At 63.2% G+C, this 20,078-nt stretch overlaps 1 protein-coding gene across 1 annotated transcript in view; it reads right to left on the bottom strand.

The window, feature by feature from the left end:
- Positions 1 to 16,233, bottom strand: part of MUC5AC (mucin 5AC, oligomeric mucus/gel-forming) — a 31,906-nt gene extending 15,673 nt beyond the window's left edge. The window contains 31 exon segments of the mRNA XM_043922907.1: positions 698 to 886; positions 976 to 1,019; positions 1,447 to 1,609; positions 1,861 to 1,989; positions 2,339 to 2,495; positions 2,679 to 2,918; positions 3,685 to 3,858; positions 3,999 to 4,112; positions 4,204 to 4,342; positions 4,456 to 4,607; positions 4,685 to 4,785; positions 4,925 to 4,977; positions 5,046 to 5,301; positions 5,434 to 5,560; positions 6,488 to 6,582; positions 6,755 to 6,919; positions 7,000 to 7,137; positions 7,217 to 7,286; positions 10,565 to 10,675; positions 10,826 to 10,964; positions 11,204 to 11,394; positions 11,396 to 11,458; positions 11,460 to 11,522; positions 11,780 to 11,950; positions 12,049 to 12,158; positions 12,875 to 12,965; positions 13,299 to 13,413; positions 14,021 to 14,282; positions 14,459 to 14,518; positions 14,983 to 15,057; positions 16,148 to 16,233. Coding sequence (XP_043778842.1) covers positions 698 to 886; positions 976 to 1,019; positions 1,447 to 1,609; positions 1,861 to 1,989; positions 2,339 to 2,495; positions 2,679 to 2,918; positions 3,685 to 3,858; positions 3,999 to 4,112; positions 4,204 to 4,342; positions 4,456 to 4,607; positions 4,685 to 4,785; positions 4,925 to 4,977; positions 5,046 to 5,301; positions 5,434 to 5,560; positions 6,488 to 6,582; positions 6,755 to 6,919; positions 7,000 to 7,137; positions 7,217 to 7,286; positions 10,565 to 10,675; positions 10,826 to 10,964; positions 11,204 to 11,394; positions 11,396 to 11,458; positions 11,460 to 11,522; positions 11,780 to 11,950; positions 12,049 to 12,158; positions 12,875 to 12,965; positions 13,299 to 13,413; positions 14,021 to 14,282; positions 14,459 to 14,518; positions 14,983 to 15,057; positions 16,148 to 16,220 — 4,030 coding nt within the window. The 5' untranslated portion in view covers positions 16,221 to 16,233.
- Positions 16,234 to 20,078: the final 3,845 nt, after the last annotated feature.

Here is a 20,078-nt window from a genome sequence, read left to right as displayed (position 1 = left end):
GCACTAGGCTGGGAGTCAAGAGGGTTGTTTTCCCAGGAGTCGAGTGACCTGTGCTGGGTGTAGAGGGTCCTGGGCCAGAGGGTGAGGTGCCTGGGACAGGTGTTGAGGTGCCTGGGACAGGTATAGTGGTTCCTGGGACAGGTGTAGGGGTTCCTGGGCCCTTGAGGACACCCCGCCCCACCCCTCTGTCAGCATCAGCTGCCAGGGCATTTCACCGCATCTGTCTGCCCCGACAGGGGCTTGGGAGGCAGGGCGCCCACACCTGGCAGGTGTGGAGGTCACCGCTCCTGAGTCAAGAGGTGAGTCGAGCTTGTGTAAGGAAGCCTGCTCCCTGGAACCTAAGCCCAGAGTTCCAGAGGCTCGTCACCCTTTGGGGAAGCTCTAATAAGGCCCTGAGGTGCCCCTGGAAGAGTGAGGACTCAGAGGGGCCTCGAGGGCAGCAGGTCTGCTCGAGCTGGGCTTCCCCAGGGACTGTCCTGGGACACCTCCGCTTACAGCGCCTGCCCCTCGCTGGGAGCCTCAGCTCCGAAAGCACGGCAGGGGCATCAGCCCTGCCAGGGGGCCTTGAGGAGGCTGGCCCTTCCTGGCTGCAGGGTGACCGGCCCAGGGGCACGGGCTCTGCTGGGTCCCGGCTCCTTCCTGACTCCAGGCGGGGGTGGGGGAGCAGCCCTGCGCGGTACCCACGCATCTGCCTTACCCGGTAGGGATGTCGAGAAGGAGAAGATGGTCTGGGGGGTGGGCGTGGTGGGGCTGCAGGGGTAGACCAGTCTCTCGATTGTGCCGTTGGCCCCACAGCGGGCCAAGATGCAGCTCCCCAAGCCGTCCGTCGTTCGGTAGATTTCGTCCCCAGGATGGAACTGCTTCCCACCATAGGTGCAGACGCAAGCTGTTGGGAGCAGAGTGCCAGCATTATGGGGCAGGGACGTGGACAGGAGCCCCGGGCCCCGGGTGCGAGGAGGGCTGTCCACTGCTCACCGTTCGCGGCATAGGCACACTGCACGCCGTCCTCAGTGCAGACACTGGTGACAGGAGAAAGGGGAGTCGGCGTGCCAGGTGTCCCCTGGCCTGTGCCGGGGGGCAGGCAGGCAGAAGCCACCCCGCTGGGTCCCTGCGGCCAGGCCTCAGCCCAGAGGTCACGCCCTCTCGGGGAGCCTTTCAGCCAATGAGCAGAGGAGGTGGTTCCAGGACCTTCCAGGCCACTTCCTCCCCAGGGCCTCTTCCTGGGGAGGGCTCCTCGGGTGGTGTCACGGCCCAGGTTCCCTTCTGCCCGCTTCCTTCACCTCCAGGCCTCCCACCCTCGTCCAGCAGAGAGGAGACTCCCCACGGACCCCCACCGAGACCCAGAATGGGGCACCCCTCTGGCCCTGAAGGAAGGAGTCCCTGCTGGGAGGCGGCCGGGCGAATCCCCCACATGCTCCAGGTCCTCGCAGCTCCGGCCAGACTCACCAGGAGTAGCAGTTCCTGTCCGAGGGCACCTTGGAGCCTGGCCAGAAGGACTGGCCTCCAGCATGGCAGGTTGGTGGTGGGGATGGGGTCGGGCATGAAGCCACACATTGCATCTGGTCCTCGTCGAAGATGGGGGCCTCTGGTGGGCACTTGGGGTAGCAGCCTGCGGGCCAGAGAGACGTGAGTCCCAGCCGGGCCAATCCTCCACTACCTCGCTCCCACCTCAGCTCAGCCCCCAGCCCTGGACCTCACCCCTCAGGCAGCGGGGAACTCGAGGCTAGGGCCACAAAGGCACCTCGATGGGCCTGGGGGGGTCCAGCTGGGTCAACGGTCCCAGGATTGCCAGGACAGACCCCAGCCCCAACCCAGGGTCCCCAGCATGCCCCCCCACCCTGGACCAGCAGGGCAGCCCACCTTCCAAGCCGCGGGTGTCGTGCCAGCACTGGCCACTGGGGTTCCGGCAGGTCTTCAGACAGGGTGCCCCGCAGGAGAGGTAGTGCCATTCGCACTGGCCCTGGGGGTTGTAGTAGTCGCAGAACAGGGCTGTGGGTGAAGGGTCAGCTCAGGGCCAGGCGTTCGGCCCGGGGGGCCCAAGGCAGAGGGCTGCTCCTGGAAGGGCAGCTGGGGCCACCCCCACACCCCAATCCTTGCTCTGAAGACATGTCTCTCCTCTGCGCCCCCGAATGTGGCCTCGGAGGGTGTGGGCCTAGGAGGCCCATAGGCAAGAGGAGGCAGGTGGCCAGCTTCTTGGGGACACCCGCCCCCTGCGCCCGGGCCCTGGGGCAGGAAGGGAGCTCTGCTGATTCCCTGCCTCCCCTCCTACTCTCAGCCCTGCTCTTGTGACCCCCTGCGCCCCCGTGCCACCCAGGGAGGCAGGTCTCAGAGCACTCACGGCAGATGTCCGGGGTCCGCCAGGACACGCACACGCCCGCATCGTGGCAGGCCTGGGCGTAGGCGGCCACGGCCGTGCAGAAGCACTCGCAGTCGCCCCCTGAGTTGCAGGCACAGGCGTCGCTCACGCAGGCCTTGTAGTACTTGGACGGCTCCACCTGCGGGAGAGAGGCTTCAGACGCCAGGAGGCGCCCGGGCACCCGCGCGGCTCGGCATCTGCCTGGGCCGGTTTCCCCTGGTGCACAGGGTCCCGCGCGGCCACCGCTGGCCCTGGAGTGCGGTGGGGAGCCCGGACCCACTTCCATCCCCCCCTCCCCAGGTGCCCGAGGCGCCCCGCGTACGTGGGCATGGCAGGCGCTGAAGGTGGCGCTATTGATGATGCTGCACTGTTTCTGGGCCCAGGACTTGCGGTACGGGTTGGCGGTGCAGGGGTCCCCGGGGGCCAGAGCGTCCGGACACGATGGGGAGAATTTCCAGCTGTTGCCAAACTCCAGCACGTCGCCCACCACGGACTGGCTCCGTGTGGTGAAGTCGTTGAGGGCGTTGTCATCAAAGTTCCCGCACAGCCCACAGACCCTCCCCTGCAGACAGACGGACGAGGAGGTGGCAGCAGCTTCGGGCGAGTGCAAGAGGGGCCCTGGGACCCCACTCACTGCCCCGGGCCCGCACCTCCCTCAGGATGCCCCCTGGAGGAGCCCCAGTGAGTGTGAGGGCGGCCCTGGGTGCAGCCCACTGGGCACTGGCGTCTCCTGGAGCAGAGGGTACAGGCGACGCAGCGTAGCAGCCATGGGGTGCCCCCAAAGACAGGCTCGGGTCCTCATCCCAGACCCCAACACAGCCCAGAGTGGGAGTGAGGTCTTTGCGGGCGTGACCAAGTTGCCATGAGGGCTCCCTGGCCTGAGATGGCTGATCTGCTGGCTGCAGGCCTTATGGAACGAGGGTCCATGGAATGAAGACTGTGCAGAGAAGTGGGGGGGCAGAGGTTGGGGTGAAGGCCCACCTGGGGCCATGGAGCCTGGAGGAGGCAAGGAGGCCTCGGTCCTCAGGAGGCCCATAACCCTGGGGCGCCTTGACCGACTCAGCATGCAGCCTTGGGGAGGAGGGCCCCCTGTCCGTGGTCTTTTTCCAGCAGCTGCAGGACCCAGACGTGGCCGAGGGTCTCCTGCTGCCTGCTGCCAGCTCCTCTCCGTCCCTCCGCCTCGCCTTGTCTCTTTCTCCTGTTTCTTGTCTCTCTGTCTCTCCCTGTGTCCCTCTGCTTGTGTCTTTCTGTCTCTGTTTCGGGGTCTCTGTCTCTCCCCTGCCTGCACCTCCATCACCAGTTGCCCCGGGTCTGGGGCGAGGCCTCACCTTGAACTCGGGGCTGAGTCTGAGGAAGATGCTGGTACCCTTGTCCCACAGCAGCACAAGGCCAACTTCCGTGTCTACCACTAGGTAGATGCCCATCTGGCGGATGGAGTAGGGTGGCCGCGGGCCCGTCTCGATCACCTCCAGTTTCCTGTCGCTCAGCTTCAGCTCATAGCTCTGCAGGGACAGTGAGGGTCTGGTTGAGGACCCTGGCCACCGCCTGGGTGGGTCTGTGACTCGGCCACCCCTGTCCTGGCCGAGTCATGGGAGCGTGGCCTCCCAGGGGGTTCCCTGCCCCGACCCCCTCCCCTGCTCACCCCCAGGAAGATCTTGATGGCCTTGGAGCAGGTGGTCCCTGTGGTGCCGCAGGGCACGTTCTCGGTGACGACGCGGAAGCTGTCCTGGGCGCTGCCGTTCCCGCCACAGTGGTCCTGTGGTCAGAGGAGCAGCCCGCTGGGGTGAGCGTGCACCGGGGCCGTGAGTGGGCCTCAGGGCGGGCGGGGGAGCTCGGAGGCCATGTACCTGGAGCAGGGTGTACTCGCAGTCCCCACTGAAGCTGTAGTCCCGCCCGTCGAAGGTGAGGTAGTGGCCGTCCCCATACACCGCGCAGGTGGCCAGGCAGGGCTGGTCGGTGCACCGCCACATCCGGCTGCGACAGGTGCTGGGGGAGGGTGCCATCAGCCCACACCACCCTGCTCGAGGCCCTAGCTGCCCGCCCCCGCGGCTGGCTGGGCCGCAACCCCTCCCGCTGCCGGAGCACCCCCTCCCCGGTACCAGGTGTTGCAGCCAATGCGGATGGTCTGGCCTGGCTGGTAGCTGGCCTCGTTGTGCACGCAGGGGCAATCGGACACGGGGACGCAGCCGCCGTCGCCGCTGGCCACCAGCCCGTCAGGACACACACAGCCGGGCTCACACTTGGGGCTGTACTGTGGCGGGGGACAGAGCCCGCTTAGCGGGTGACCCGGGCCTGCAGAGGGGCCCCAGGGGCTGCGGGGGCGCTTACACAGTCCATGTCCAGGGTCTGGCAGCTCTTCTGACAGCCGGCCCCGCTGGCCCCAGGCGTGGCGTTGCGACAGTCAAAGTAGACCATGGGCGGGACGCAGACTGGGGAGGGAGGGGGCGCTCAGGGGAGCCCAACGCCACCGCCAAGCTCGCTGCCTTGCGAGCCGAGCATGTCATCCCACAGGTACTTACGAAGCTTGGTGCAGAGATAACCGAGGGCCCCCCACCCGCCCCAGCTCACCTTGATCTGGGGTGTGGCCTCCGATGCAGGTGAGTGCACCCTGGGTGCAGGAGCTGCCGGGAGAGCGCAGTCAGAGAGCCCCCAGCCTCCCCCCGCCCGCCCACTCCGCTCCGGCTCTTACCAGACAATGCCCTGCTCATGCCGTGACTCCCCATTGGGGACCACGGAGCCCTGGAAGTAGCAGGGGCAGCTGGCGGCCGGCACGCACGCGCCCGTGTTGTCCAGGAAGGTGCCGTCGGGGCAGGTGCAGCCGTCCACGGGGACGAAGCCGCCGCCACAGGTTACGTCCTCGTCACTCCGGGCCCGGCAGGTGGGTGGGCACGTGCTGATGTTGTAGCGGTAGGTGAGCGACTTGGGGCAGGTCGCCATGGCCTTTGCTGTGGATGCAGGTAGCGCGGCACTCAGGCCAGAGCTGGCAGGCTCCCCCGGCCCCCACAGCCCCCCAACAGGGTCCCTGGGCCGTGGGCTCGGTGCTGCTCAAGCCCCGCACCCAGCTAGGGGACACTCACTGCACACGCCGTCCCGCCAGCCGCTGAGCAGCACTCCCCGGGCGGCACAGGCCCGGACGTAGGAGGACAGGGCCGCGCACATGCAGTCCTCACTCTTCTCACAGTTACAGGTGTCGAACATGCAGTTCTGGGGGGCATGCACCGGGACGTCAGGAACCCCAGTCACATGGTCACGGCGGTCCCTCCTCACACCGCGGCCGGAGCCCCTGCCTCCCCAGGACCCCTCCCCAGGCTCACGGGGGCTCCCCCTCCCTCAGAAGAACGCGTACAGACCATCTTGCAGTCACGTCCTTGGGCTGATGGGGGGCTGCCAGAAGGATCACTGTCCCTCATCTCTGTGACCCAGCGGTCCAGCCCCGTGTGGTCAGCCCCAGACACCAGTTTCTCACTGACCCCAGGGCCAGCGGGCTACTCACTCACTGCATGTAGCAGTCCCTGCCCCAGTGCCTGGGTGTAGGGCAGGAGGACATGATGGACTCGGAATCTCACAATGGGTGGGTGAGCGAATGAGCAACTGAGTAATTAATGACTGAATGAGTGAGTGAGTGACTAAATGAATGAATGAGTGAATAAGTGAGTGAATGAATGAATAAGTGAGTGAATGAGTGAATGAATGAGTGAACGAGTGAGTGAATGAATGAATAAGTGAGTGAATGAATGAGTGAATGAGTGAGTGACTGAATGAATGAGTGAGTGAATGAATGAGTGAACGAGTGAGTGAGTGAATGAATGAGTAAGTGAGTGACTGAATGAATGAGTGAGTGAATGAATGAGTGAGTTTGTGAGTGACAGAATGAGTGAGTGAATGAGTGACTAAATGAATGAATGAATGAATGAGTGAACAAGTGAGTGAATGAATGAATAAGTGAGTGAATGAATGAGTGAATGAGTGAGTGAGTGACTGAATGAATGAGTGAGTGAGTGAATGAGTGAGTGAGTGAGTGGAGGCGGGGACAGAACCAGGGAGACCAGCCTGGCCCAGACACTGTTGCCCTGGCCCTTGGGACCCTGAGAGTGGCCCAGGCCCAGGGGCAGAGCCAGGAGGTGGCGTTACCGAGTAGTAGGCGCTGGGGTCCACGGTGGAGTGGCACTGGGCGAATGGGCCCTGGGGGTCTGTCAGCCGGGAGCACCAGTGCTGAGCGAATTTCTCTGTGGATGGAGGACGGCTGGTCAGTGGGGCTGGGCAGTCACGTCAAGCGGGAGACCCCTCGAGGTGAGCAGCTTCCTTCCACCCCGAGTCCCTCCGTGTGGAGCAGCGCCAGGTGTGAGCGGTCTGAGGCTGCCCGGCACCAGGCAGGCCCCGGGGCTGCTGGACACATACCGTTCTCCACGCTGAGGGAGCAGGGGTCCTCAAAGCTGTTCTTGATGTTGGGGCAGGCGGCCTGGGTCTTCCAGGTGTTGGCGAAAGCAGCGGCTGAGCCCTCCACCACGCCGCTGATGGTCCGGAAGTCGTCGGCCTGGTTCTGGTTGAAGTTCCCACACAGGCCTGGGGTGGAGGGCTGTGTGAGGCCCCTGCGTGCCCAGCTGCGGGGGGTGGACTTGGGTGCCAGGTGGTGACCCTCTTACCGCAGGTCTGCCCTCGGATCTGCGGCTCCAGCCGCACGAACACCTGCATGATGGGCACCAGCTGGATGTCCAGCTGCAGGCCCAGCTGGGTCTGAGCGATGATGAAGAAGGTGGAAGGTCTGAAGAGCGTGACGTTGGCTGTGGACACAGGGGACCACATCTCAGTGGGCGTGAGGGGCAGGACTGTCAGAAGTGGGGGAGGGGTGGGCACCCTCACCTGCTGAGACGGGCAGCTGGATGTAGACCTGGTTCATAAACACCTCCCCGCTAGCCTTGATCATGAAGACCTGGAGAAGCACACAGCAGGGGTCGTGACAGTCCCCACAGGGCAGAGAAAGGCTGATGACCTGCCCAACTCAGGCTCAGCCTGCTTTGCTAATGTTTCCACAAGGACAGGACTTATTTTTTTGGTGACATGAAAAGCTGTTCAAGACAGTGGAGTAGAAGGATGTGCGTTCATCTTCTCCTGTGAGAACTCCAAAACTGCAACTAACCGCTGAACAGCCATCGACAGGAGAATGTTGGATCCCACCAAAAAAAGACACCCCACATCCAGGGCAAACGAGAGGCCCCAGCAGGACAGAAGGAGGCAAAATCCCCTCAGGAATCAAACTCCTTACCTGCCAGAGATGCTCAGGGGACTCAAACTAAATCTTGTGTGCACCAGGACCCAGGGACCCCAGAGACCCCAGGGCCTCTGTTTGGCCTTGGAGCACAAAACGAATCAGGGCAAAGGCTAACAGACTTTTATCAAGAGAGCGCACTGGTCATAGCAAACGCCCTCTTCCAACAACACAAGAGAAGACTCTACACATGGACATCACCAGATGGTCAATACCAAAATCAGTTTGATTATATTCTTTGCAGCCAAAGATGGAGACGCTGTATACAGTCAGCAAAAACAAGACCAGGAGCTGACTGTGGCTCAGATCATGAACTCCTTACTGCCAAATTCAGACTTAAATTGAAGAAAGTAGGGAAAACCGCTGGACCATTCAGGTATGACCTAAATCAAATCCCTTAAGATTATACAGTGGAAGTGACAGATACATTCAAGGGGTTAGATCTAATAGAGTGCCTGACAAACTATGGATGGAGGTTCATAGCATTGTACAGGAGGCAGGGATCAAGACCATCACTAAGAAAAAGAAATGCAAAAAGGCAAGATCGTTGTCTGAGGAGGTCTTACAAATAGCTGAGAAAAGAAGAGACATGAAAGGCAAAGGAGAAAAGGAAAGATATACCCATCTGAATGCAGAGTTCCAAAGAATAGCAAGGAGAGATAAGAAAGCCTTCTTCAATGATCAATGAAAAGAAACAGAGGATAGCAATAGAATGGGAAAGACTAGAGATCTCTGCAAGAAAATTAAAGATACCAAGGGAACATTTCATGCAAAGATGGGCACAATAAAGGAGAGAAATGGTACAGACCCAACAGAAGCAAAAGAGATTAAAAAGAGGTGGCAAGAATACAGAACTACACAAAAAAGATCTTAATGACCCAGATAACCACAATGGTGTGATCATTAACCTAGAGCCAGACATCCTGGAGTTCAAAGTCAAGTGGGCCTTAGGAAGCATCACTACAAGCAAAGCTAGTGGAAGTGATGGAATTTCAGCTGAGCTATTGCAAATCCTAAAATATGAGGCTATGAAAGTGCTGCACTTAATATGCCAGCAAATTTGGAAAACTCAGCAGTGGCCACAGGACTGGAAAAGGTCAGTTTTCATTCCAGTCCCAAAGAAAGGCAATGCCCAAGAATATTCAAACTACCACACAATTGCACTCATCTCACACACTAGCAAAGTAATGCTCAAAATTCTCCAAGCAAGGCTTCAATAGTATATGAACCGAGAACTTCCAGATGTACAAGCCGGATTTAGAAAAGGCAGAGGAACCAGAGATCAAATTGCCAACATCCATTGGATCATAGACAAAGCAAGAGGATTCCAGAAAAACATCTACTTCTGCTTCATTGACTATGCCAAAGCCTGTGACTGTGTGGATCACAACAAACTGTGGAAAATTCTTAAAGAGATGGGAATACCAGACTACCTTACCTGCCTCCTGAGAAATCTGTATGCAGGTCAAAAAGCAACAGTTAGAACCAGACATGGAATAATGGACTGGTTCCAAATTGGGTAAGGAGTTTGTCAAGGCTGTACATTGTCACCCTGCTTATTTAACTTATACGCATCATGTGAAATGCCACACTGGATGAAGCACAAGCTGGAATCAAGATTGCAAGAGAAATATCAACAGCCTCAGATACGCAGATGACACCACCCTTATGGCAGAAAGTGAAAAGGAACTAAAGAGCCTCTTGATGAAAGTGAAAGAGGAGAGTGAAAAAGTTGGCTTAAAACTCAACATTCAAAAAACTAATACCATGGCATCCGGTCCCATCACTTCATGGCAAATAGATAGGGAAATAATGGAAACAGTGAGAGACTTTATTTTCTTGGGCTCCAAAATCACTGCAGATGGTGACTGCAGCCATGAAATTAAAAGATGCTTGCTCCTTAGAAGAAAAGCTATGACCAAGCTAGGCAGCATATTAAAAAACAGAGACATTACTTTGCCAACAAAGGTCCGTCTAGTCAAAGCTATGTTTTTTCCAGTAGTCATGTATAGATGTGAAATTTTGACCATAAAGAAAGCTGAGCACTGAAGCATTGATGCTTTTGAACTGTGGTGTTGGAGAAGACTCATGAGAGTCCCTTGGACAGCGAGGAGATCCAACCAGTCCATCCTAGAGGAGATCAGTCCTGGGTGTTCATTGGAAGGACTGATGCTGAAGCTGAAACTCCAATACTTTGGCCACCTGATGCAAAGAGCTGACTCATTGGAAAAGACCCTGATGCTGGGAAAGACTGAAGGCAGGAGAAGGGGACGACAGAGGATGAGATGGCTTGATGGCATCACTGACTCAATGGACATGAGTTTGAGTAAACTCCGGGAGTTGGTGATGGACAGGGAGGCCTGGAGTGCTGCAGTCCATAGGGTCGCAAAGAGTCGGACATGACTGAGCGACTGAACTGAACTGACATGAAAAGCAAAGAGATTTACTAAAGTTAAAAAGTCAACTTCAAGGACTGCCCTGGAGGTCCAGTGGTTAGGAATCTGCCTTGCAAAGAAGGTGCCATGGGTTTGCTCCCTGGTCAGGAAACTAAGGCCCCACATGCCACAGGGCAACTAAGCCTGCGAGTCGCAGATTCTGAGCCGGCGCTGCCGAGCCCGCACATGTGCCGCAGCGGGGCGCCCGCGTGGCACGAGAAGATTCCACAGGCCGCAGCCAGGGCCTGGGGAAGCCAAACTTTTTTTTAATGTACTATGTTTTTTAAAAGTTTATTTCAGCAGAGAAGGTTCCTGGGCCGCTCTGGACAGGTGAAGGCCTCCAGAGCCCGCCTCTGAGCTGGCTCTCTGAGGACCATCGCTCAGAAGACCCACAAGCGGTGCAGGTGGGACGCAGTGGGGGTGTCCGCAGGCTGCTGCTTCTGTAGGGTCATGGCTCGGGCAGAGGTCATTTGCCAGGAAGGACACCCCGCCCAGGCCCGCACTCACCGTGTGCCCCCCGCCCAGGCTCAGCGTCAGGCTCTTCAGGCAGCTCTCGCTGTCGGTCAGCCCGCACCTGCGCAGCTCGGCCAGCACGGTGAAGGCGCCACTGTCACAAGGCTGGAAACACAGGCCCCCGGGCAGAGCTCATCGGCCCCCGGCCCGCCTCGGCCTCCCCGCTCCGCCCGCCCAAAGCCGGGGTGGCCTCCTGGAGGCCTCAGGAGCCCCACGGTTCTCCACAGCCGCCCGTGCGGGGAGGGCCTGGCGCACCTTGGCCAGCACATAGCTGCAGTCCCCGTGCACCGTGTACTGCTTTTCGTCAAACGTGGAGATGTGGGCGCCGCCCAGCACCGAGCAGGTCCCCGGACACGGCGCCTCCCGGCAGGTCCACTGGCCTCCGGAGCAGGTGCTGAGAGCAGGGGGGCACCGCATGCGTGCTGGGCCCCAGGCATGGCCCCCACCCAGACGGCAGGCCGACCGCGGGCTCGCCCAGGCCTGCCTGCCTCCCCATATTGACTGGAGCCCCTTGGCGCCTGCCCGGACAGCCACTGGCCTCTGCCCCGGGCCCCAGGTGGGAGCGGACCCGCAGCACCTGGCCACAGCCCCCAGGGCGGGTCCAGGGAGCAGAGGACGGGGCCCGGGTCCTACCAGTTGGTGCAGTCTGTGGAGTAGCCAGTCCCTGGAGCGTAGGTGGCCCCATTGTACATGCAGGAGCACCCAGACACGGGAATGCAGCCCGTGTGGCCGATGTCATCCAGAACCATCCCTGCAGAGGCAGGCAGGCCGTGTGGCAGGTGCCAGACTGTCCGCTGAGAGGGCGTGGGGAGGGGCATGGCCCCCCGCCCACCACGGACCTGCCCTAGAGGGCTCCTCAGACCCAGGGGCCAAGGGACGCCTCAGGGGCTCCGTCCGACACCCGTGATGCATCTGTGTGATTCGGGGGGCCGGGGAGGGGCTCCTTCTCACCCTCGGGGCAGAAGCAGCCGGCCATGCAGTGGTCCTCACACAGCTGGGAGTGCTCGGGGTTGGAGCAGGTGTCCACGCAGGGCGAGCCGCACTCGTGGTACCACATGTTCAGGGGGCACGTCTGGGCTGCGGGGGAGGACAGGCCACGTCACACCCTGCCCTGCCCCCGGCCTCGGGGGACAGCAGGGCAGGGCCCGGGCCACACGGGCACTCACGGCAGAGCTGGGGGCCCCGCCAGTCCAGGGGCAGCCCCCCGGCGTGGGCACACTGGCGGGAGTACTCGGCGAGGGTGTGGCAGAGGCAGCTGCTGAGGTTGGCTTGGCTGCAGTGGCAGAGGTCATGCTGGCAGGCCTCCAGGTAGCTGCTGGCATTCACCAGGAGGGCACAGCCCAAGAACGGCTCGCTGCTCAACATCTCCTCGCAGATGCCCTGGGGCAGAGCCCGGACCCCTCGTTTAGTCCGGCGTCCCTGGCTCAGCCCCGGGGATGTGGGAGCAAGACCCCCACCCTGTCCACTCTGAGCCTTACAGAGTTGTTCGAGCAGGTCCCAGCATCCTCGGGGACAGGGTCCTGACACTGCTCCGTGGGGCCGTCCATCTTCTGCAGGTTCCCAAACTCGGTGGGGGTCAGCTTGACATCTGCCGGAAGGACAAGGACCGCCCGCATCCCTCATTCAGGGTGTTCCGTTCCGGCTATGCCTGTCTCCCTTGCCCACACTGCCCAGTTAAGTGGCAGCTCTGCAGGACAAGGGCATCTGGAGATGAAGTGAGGGATCCCCGGGCATTCTAGGCTGCAGGGCCATGGGATCGGCCCTTTACCTGACGCTTCATGGGCCTGGGGCCACCTCGTAGCCCAGGGGGCTGGAGAGTGAGCCCAAGCCCATGCCGGCTGCCCCCAGGCCCCCAGGCTGGCCTCCAGTAAGCAGCCCTCACAGATGGGCTTTGCTTGGGGCTCCACGGGCCGGGCAGAGGGGACCCCAAGCTCGGGGCTGCAGCAGGCGTGGGTCACAGGAAAGGCACTGCTCGCTGGCAAAGGCTCAGGACTGAGACACAGAGACAGGGTCTGGGCAGAGGCAGGTCTGCAGTTTCAGCGGAGGGGGCGGGCCGGCGCCGAGAACAGGATGCGGCGGAGGCTGCCTGCTCTGCGGGTGGGGGGGGCGGGGTTTGCAGGGGGTGCGGGAGTCTGCACACGTGTGTGGAGTGTGCGAGTGCTCGGGTCTGCGTGCATGTGTGGGCAGTGCACACGTGTTCAGACTGAGATCTCTGACTTGGGATTCTGGGGCAGCCTTCACGGAGCACTGAGGACCCGGGAGCGGGCGGGGTGGGGGGACGGGGAGGCGCCTGGGAGGACTCACTGTGCGAGAAGAACTCGTTGTAGACGGGGACACCATTGAAGTCTCCGCACAGCCCGCATGTCTGGTTGGTGTACTTGGCGTCCAGCTCGAGCTGCCGGGAGAGGACCCGTCAGCCTCCAGCCGCACCAGGGCCGCCCCAGTACCAGAAGGATGGACCAGGCTCCCGAGGAGGTCGGGGCTGCAGCTCCTCACAGAGGACCCCCGACACTCATTCCTCCAAGCCAGGACCCCGAGCAGGAGTGTGTCCTGGAGGAGACACCTCCCCCACACATGGCATCTCCATCGGGGTGTGGTCTGTCTTCCCACCCTCCTTCACCCAGAGCACCTTCTTCCCTCCCTGGGGGGCTGTCGGCCGGAGGTATGTGCCAGGACCCTGGCCCCACCCCTGGCTCCGCCCCGGCCCCGGCCCCGCCCCCGGCCTCACCAGGAGGCTGTCGTCCTGGTTCCACATGAAGACCAGGCCCAGCTTGGCCACCACCCTCAGGTTGCCGTTGCTCTGCTCAATGAGGACCCCGGACTGGCTGAAGGGCAGCTGAATTCTGCAGAGAGAGGGCCTGGCTGGGGCACATGGGGCCCGAGGGCCTGGGCAGCAGAGGTCAGGACAGGCGGGGAGGCCCCTCAGGTCACGTCCCGACAAGGTCACCAAGACCCAAGCGTGCGGAGCTCAAGCATCAGCAGCACGAGGCAGGGGCCATGTCCAGGGCAGCGCGGGGGCCTGAGCCCCAGGAGAGACGGGGGCTGGCCCAGGAGAGACGGGGGCCGAGCGCAGGGGCCTGAGTCCCCAGGAGAGACGGGGGCCGGCCCAGGAGAGACGGGGGCCGAGCGCAGGGGCCTGAGTCCCCAGGAGAGACGGGGGCTGGCCCAGGAGAGACGGGGGCCGAGTGCGGGGGCCTGAGTCCCCAGGAGAGATGGGGGCCGAGCGCAGGGGCCTGAGTCCCCAGGAGAGACGGGGGCTGAGTGCGGGGGCCTGAGTCCCCAGGAGAGTTGGGGGCCGAGTGTGGGGGCCTGAGTCCCCAGGAGAGATGGGGGCCGAGCGCAGGGGCCTGAGTCCCCAGGAGAGATGGGGGCTGAGTGCGGGGGCCTAGGGGCCTGGGGCCACCCTGCCGTGGTCCCAGGAGCACGTGTGCCATCCGGGCCCAGACTCACGGGCGGCCGTTGACCAGGACGGAGCCCTTGGCCAGCCTGACGACCAGCCCGTCCAGCTTCATGGTGACCAGGCTGGGCGCGGTGCTGTTGGGCCCGGGGCCGCGGCGGAGCTGCAGGCTGAAGTCCTCGTAGGCGGAGCCACAGTGCGCGGAGAAGACGTAGTTGCACAGCCCGGGGAAGCGGAAGACGTCGCCGTCGAAGGTCTTGTAGTGGAAGTCGCCCCACGTGCTGCACACCCGCCCGCCGTGGGCTGCGTTCAGGGCTGCGGTCAAGCAGAGCGGGCCATTTCCGAGGGACACCGGCGACGCGGCCCGGACCTCCCGAAAGCCGGGCCTCATCCCCGCGGGGAGCCACGCACCCTCCCACCACCTCCTGCTCTGGAGACCCAGATCTCCGCGGACACGGCCGCCCGGCCCCGACCCAGCCCCGCGGTCTCACCTCGCACCACGGGGGTGGTCCTCAGAGGCGGGTGGATGGTCACTCCACGGAGGGCGGTGCCTGAGGGAACAGGCAGCTGACGCAGAGCCCTCACCCTCACCGCCCACCCCCAGCTCGACCCCAGGAGGGCTTCCGCCACGGCAGGGCCCCTCCCCGGCCCCCGCTGCTCTGGACTCTGCAGTGTGTGCGACCTCTCTGCTGCGTGAGCGCCAGGGCCAGCGGAGACTCAGCAGAGGTCAACTGTCATGCCCACATGGCCTTGATATTGTTTGCACCTGGGAGTTCCCGGCTCCCGGAATCTCAAAAATGCCTGAATCAACACCCATGGCTGCGAACCATGCTTCCATGCTGAGCTCAGGCCCAGGTGCGCCTTCCCCGGGAGCCCCGTCCCGGGACAAGCAGACCCAGATGGCCGGGCCTGTCCCTGAGCCTGCCCTTGCTCTGTGGCCAGTGGCCTCGCCATGAGACCTGAGCGGCCCCTCCGGGGCGGGGCGTGGGCTCGGACAGGTGGGGGGTCCACTCACCACCAGGCCCCTGAGGGGCGGGAGGGAGGTCTGGGTGCTTGAAGCTGAGCTCTGCAGTGCTGCTCTGGGCCAGGCCTGTGGGAAGAGGAGAGGGTGCTGGGCTGGAGCTGGCCCCGAAGGACGCACCAACAGAAGGGGGTGGGGGGAGCCTGGAGGGTGGGGTTCTCCACACGGACAGGGGGCATGGGAGGGCCTCTTCTGAGTCACCCCAGGCCCTCCGCTGGGCCGCAGCACCTTCAACCATGCCCTCCATGAGCCCCACCCCCCCGCCCTGAGCCGGCTTCTCCAGGGGCCCTTCCTTGGAGCACGGTGCATTCATGCCCACCAAGCGTCCCCCAGGCGCCAGGCCCTGGTTCCCTGCTCAGGACACAGGGGAACAGGCGGGAGCACCCTCAGGAGCAGCCCATCCGAGGGGCAGACCCCGAGGCCGTGCTGGCTCAGCCCCTCCAAAGACAGCTGGGGTCCTGAGGGACTCAGAGCCAGCTGGGGATCTGGGACCAAGAGCGCAGACAGAGCTGCACCCAAAACGAGGTGCTCAGCGCCATCACACAACTCAGCTCAGCTCCATGGAGGCCGGGCAGGCAGCACCCGGGGACTGGCGGAGTAGGCCCAGAGGCCGCCCCGAGAACCTGGCCTTGTCTCTGAGGTGCGCCCAGGGAGCCCCCAGTGGGGCAGCCTCGGCCTGAGCAGCGCAGGCGGGCTCCTGGTTCCCGGGCAGGCGGGCGGCCACAGGAGGCTGGGCACCAGGGCGCACAAGCTGCCTGGGGCAGGGGCACCTCAGCCGCACGGTGTGGTCCCCAGGCTGCCGAGTGCTGCAGGGCCCAGCTGTGCCCTGGGAAGCAGGCGGGGAGACGCCGGCCCCGGTGGGAGAGGCCTCTGAGGATGGCACCCTGCAGCCGGGAGCTCACAGATGCCCGGCTGACCCCTCCCCGTCCCCCACCTGGACCCTGCAGCCCCAAAAGCACCTCCCCGACCCCACAATCTCCTGGAGCGGGGACTGAGCAGGAAAAGTGGCCCACAGACACCCTCAGCTTCTCAGAGCCCCGGGCAAGGCCTCTGAGCTGCTTGCTGCCCTCCTGATGCCAGGGCCACCCTAGGAATTGAGGGCGGCAGGGGCTCCAGGCTCCGGTCACGGCCGGCCTGGGGATGTCAGCAGGCACCTTACCTGTGTGCTGGGCACAGGCCAGAGTGAGAGCCAGGGCCCAGAGCGGGGCCAGCCTCCTCCGGCCAACGCCCATGGTGTGTGGGAGAAAGTCCCAGGGCAGCCTCTGAGGACGCTCTGAGCCAGCAGGAGCCTTTTGTAGTCCTGGAGCTGGCTGCGGCCCCACCGGGCTCACGTGGGAGGGCGGGGCCAGGCCTGCAATTCCCCTCGCCCAGGTAAACAGTGGTCACTGGCTTTGGGATGGCCAGCGGCTGAAGACAGCAGAGACGGGTGTGTCTGCAGCTGGGACATGATTCCTGGGGTCCCCCAGCCCTGGCTCAGGCATCCTCTTGCTGTGCCCCCAGCTCTGAACCTTGGCTGGGCAGGCTCCCGTGAGGCCAGCCCTTGAGCCCCTGTGCCTGGAGGCCACCGCCATCCTTCCTGCAGCCGGGGCTGCTGGGCCGGCCCCGCCCTCGCTGCAGAGGGGCTCAGGGGCAGCACGCCCGGTGGCAGGACACTGCCCCCCGACCAGTGCTGCCTGGGAGGCTGGCTGTGCTCCCGGCGGGCGGTGAGCAGCCGCGGGCCAGCTCCTCCCACGCAGGCCTGTGTCCTTGAGGGGCAGGGGCGATGCCGAGTGAACCAGCCCAGAAAGTGGCCTGGTGGTCTTGGCCATGACGGGCTCTGCCTGAGGAAGCACGCTGGTGATGGTCACCCACTCAGGGTGCTGGGCACTGGGGCTGGATCTCAGTCCCAGGTGACCACACACAGCACCCACCGTAACTGGTGGCCCCACTGCCACAGGGGGCCGGCCAGGAGGCTCTTCCCGGGGCAGAGCCGCGGGGCCGGGTCCCTTATGCTGAGGCAGGCCTGGCTCAGGGGCTCCGTGGAGCTGACTGGAGCTTCTGCTTTGGCTCTCGGGGCCTGTCCTGAGCTCCTTACGGGCACCTAGCTTTCCGTCCCGGAGCCTTTCCCTTCTCACGCCCCCGATTTACCCTGGTATCTAGTAGAAAGAACACCTCACACAGAACAGGAGTTGGGGGGGGGGCATGGTGAGTGAGTGAATGAATGAGCGTGTGAGTGAATGACTGTGTGAATGAAAGAATGAGTGGGTGAGTGAGTGAATGAGTGAGTCAGTTAATGTGAGTGATGAGTGAATAAGTGAATGAGTGAGTTATGAGTGAGTGAATGTGGATGAATGACTGATGAGTGTGTGAATGAATGAGTGAGTGAATGTGAATGAGTGAGTGAATGAATGAGTGCATGCATGAATGAATGAGTGAGTGAACGTGAATGAGTGAGTGAATGAATGAGTGAGTGAGGGTGAGTGATGAGCGCTGGTGGCCGCTCACACAGGCCGGGCTGAGGGGTACAGTGGGAGCGGCCCCGCACACCGGCTGCCGCCTCGCGTCCCCACTGTCCCCACGCAGCTGCCGGGCTCTAGAGCTGGACCACCAGCTGGCAGCCTGGTGCTGAGCAGAGTGGGTCCCTAGGGGACAGTCCAAGGGTCACGTCTGGCTCCAAAGGGCTGTGGCTTTTGTGTTTGGGATATCGGACGTGAGCAATCGTGCCTTGGGGGAGGTTTGAGGGTCGGCCTCGGGGGCCGGAGCGCAGGTCAGGGAAGGAGGCTGCGGTGACGTGAGCCCACTCTCCTCGTGACCCCAGGCAGGCCGGGAGGCAGCAGGACAACCGGCATTCACGCCGCTGGCGTGGGGCAGGGGCCTGGGCCCCCCATGCCCCCTGCCCTGTCTGAGCCACCAGTGTATGCCCCACCCCAGGGTCAGCCTGCCTTGCAGGGGAACCCCATAAGAAGCACCCCATGGGGAGAGGGCCTGGCTTCGGGGCCGGAGTGGCCCAGTGACCCAGCCCAGGCACCCAGGGGCCTTCTTCCCTGGGACCTCCCCACATGCCCACTAGGGGCTCTGGAAGGATGGGGACTGGAGGGGGACCCTTTAAACTCCAGCGTCCTCCTCTCAGGGCCTCCATGCTCAGTGAGAGGCCACACAGGGGAAGGAGCCCAGCTGGACGTGTCGGCCGCCTCAGTTTACCCCTCTGAACAGAGTCCATGGCAGGAGCAAGGCTGCGTGTCCAGGACTCACGTAGGGCACTACGCCTGGGGACATGGCTGGCACAGGGAAGTGGCCCCAGAGGCCTTGCTTCCTCGGGGTCAGCTGCCCTTGGGCTGTTGCCGGCCCCACCTGGACCTGATAAACTGTGGGTCAACTGGGGTCCGGCAGGGCAGTGCTTGTGTGGATGGAGGGCTGGGATCCCGCCCTGACAGGAGCGCCCACGGCTTGCCATGGCAACAAAAGGACCGTGGCGGGATGTGCCCAGGATGCAGGCCGCCGACTCGCTCCGGCAGCTCCGATTTGGGATGGGAGGCGAGCATCAGACAACCCTGCACGTACAAGTGACTGACTCAGATGATGGGGAAATGCCCGCCCGCCGAGAACCAGGCCCCACCGTGGGCCAGGAGCCCGCAGGAGCAGGGGCAGGGAGCCGGCCCTATGGGTGGGCCAGGAGCCCGCAGGAGCGGGGCCAGGGAACCGGCCCAGCGCTTTCCTCCCGGGGTGACAGCACCCCGGGCACCCGGGGGCAGCATGGTCCTCACAGCTCTCTCCTTGGACAGACACACAGCCCACCCGTCCACCCCTCTGGACCCGGGGCTGCCTGACCCCGACCCTGATCTCGACTATGGCCTGGCCCGGCCCAGCCCAGCTGTTCCTGACCGAAGTGGCCAGGGCAGGGGACCCCGGCTTCAGCACTGCCTGCCCAGTGCCGGGACCCCTCCCAGTTTTGGGGGGCAGCTGCGGTCCCAGCGCAGGTGCCTGGGGTTTGCTCTGCGGGAGCTGTGGGACCTGGGGCCCCAAGCGGTCCCATCAGCTGCCCTCAGCCCCGACTCTCCCTGCTCCCCACCAAGGTGGATGCTCTGTCCGGGGGCACAGGTGCAGCTTCGGGGCAGCAAAAGAGGGCAGCTTCACGGCCCTTCCCACGTGGGACTCGAGGCTTGGCCTCTGCCCCTCCAGGCCAGAGAGGTGAGCACAGCAGAGTGGCCAGGCGGCTGGGAGCCAGGCCACCCTCCGCAAGCCCAGTGCCCTCAAGGGGCCGCCGTGGGGAGACCTGACTTCCATCCTCACACCTGGGGCACACCTTCAACCCAGAGGTGGACGCCTGCACCCCAAATGCCAGGTCCCTCCAGCCTCACCCCCTGAAGAAAAGGACAGGCCTGGACCAGCCACAGATGGTAAAGCAGACAGTCGGCTGCGGCTCCTGTTTTCTGCCCAGACGGTGGAGTGGCCGGCTGTCTCCCCTGCGGGTACTCTGCCAGTCCCATCTCGGACGCCCTGAGTACAGGGCCAGCTGCTCCGACACAATCACGGCGGCCCTGGTGGGCCAGGTGCACTTGTTGGAGGCTTCACCGTGTAATCCAGTCCATGGGACACCAACAACTCCTGAGAGGTAGGGTCTCGGGGTGTCCCCACTTCTGGGTGACACAGGTGGGAAGCACCTGACCTCAGGGGGCCAACTAGGGTCTGAACCCAGGGCCAGGGGCTCCAGACCCTGGGAGAAGGTGTATCCTGGCCCCGACACCCATCAGCTGTGTGCCCCCGGCCAGCACATCACCCTCCCTGTGCCTCGTCTGGAAATCAGTGATCACAGACCGAGCTGCCCCCAGGACAGAATAGACTTCAGGGGAGCATCTTCTGAGCTGCATCCAGCCCCCAGAAGAGCCCCCACCACCCTCGTGGGGTCCCCCTAGGAGACTTTCTGATGCCGCGCGGTGTAACCCGTGATTGTGTGCATTCTAGCACGCCTGGAGTCACGGTGTGGCGCAGGCCAGATTGCACTGTGACAGTCAAAAGGGCCACGCCTTCCTCGCCTGGCGGCGTCTGAACTCTTGACCCAGATTCTCAGCATCCGGGACCCGCAGCCGCGCCTGACTCAGGGGACCCTGTGG

This window comes from Cervus elaphus, chromosome 2 (genome assembly GCF_910594005.1).
Source record: "Cervus elaphus chromosome 2, mCerEla1.1, whole genome shotgun sequence".
NCBI classification, from domain to species: Eukaryota; Metazoa; Chordata; class Mammalia; order Artiodactyla; family Cervidae; genus Cervus; species Cervus elaphus.
This window is presented reverse-complemented; position numbering and strand designations above follow the sequence as displayed.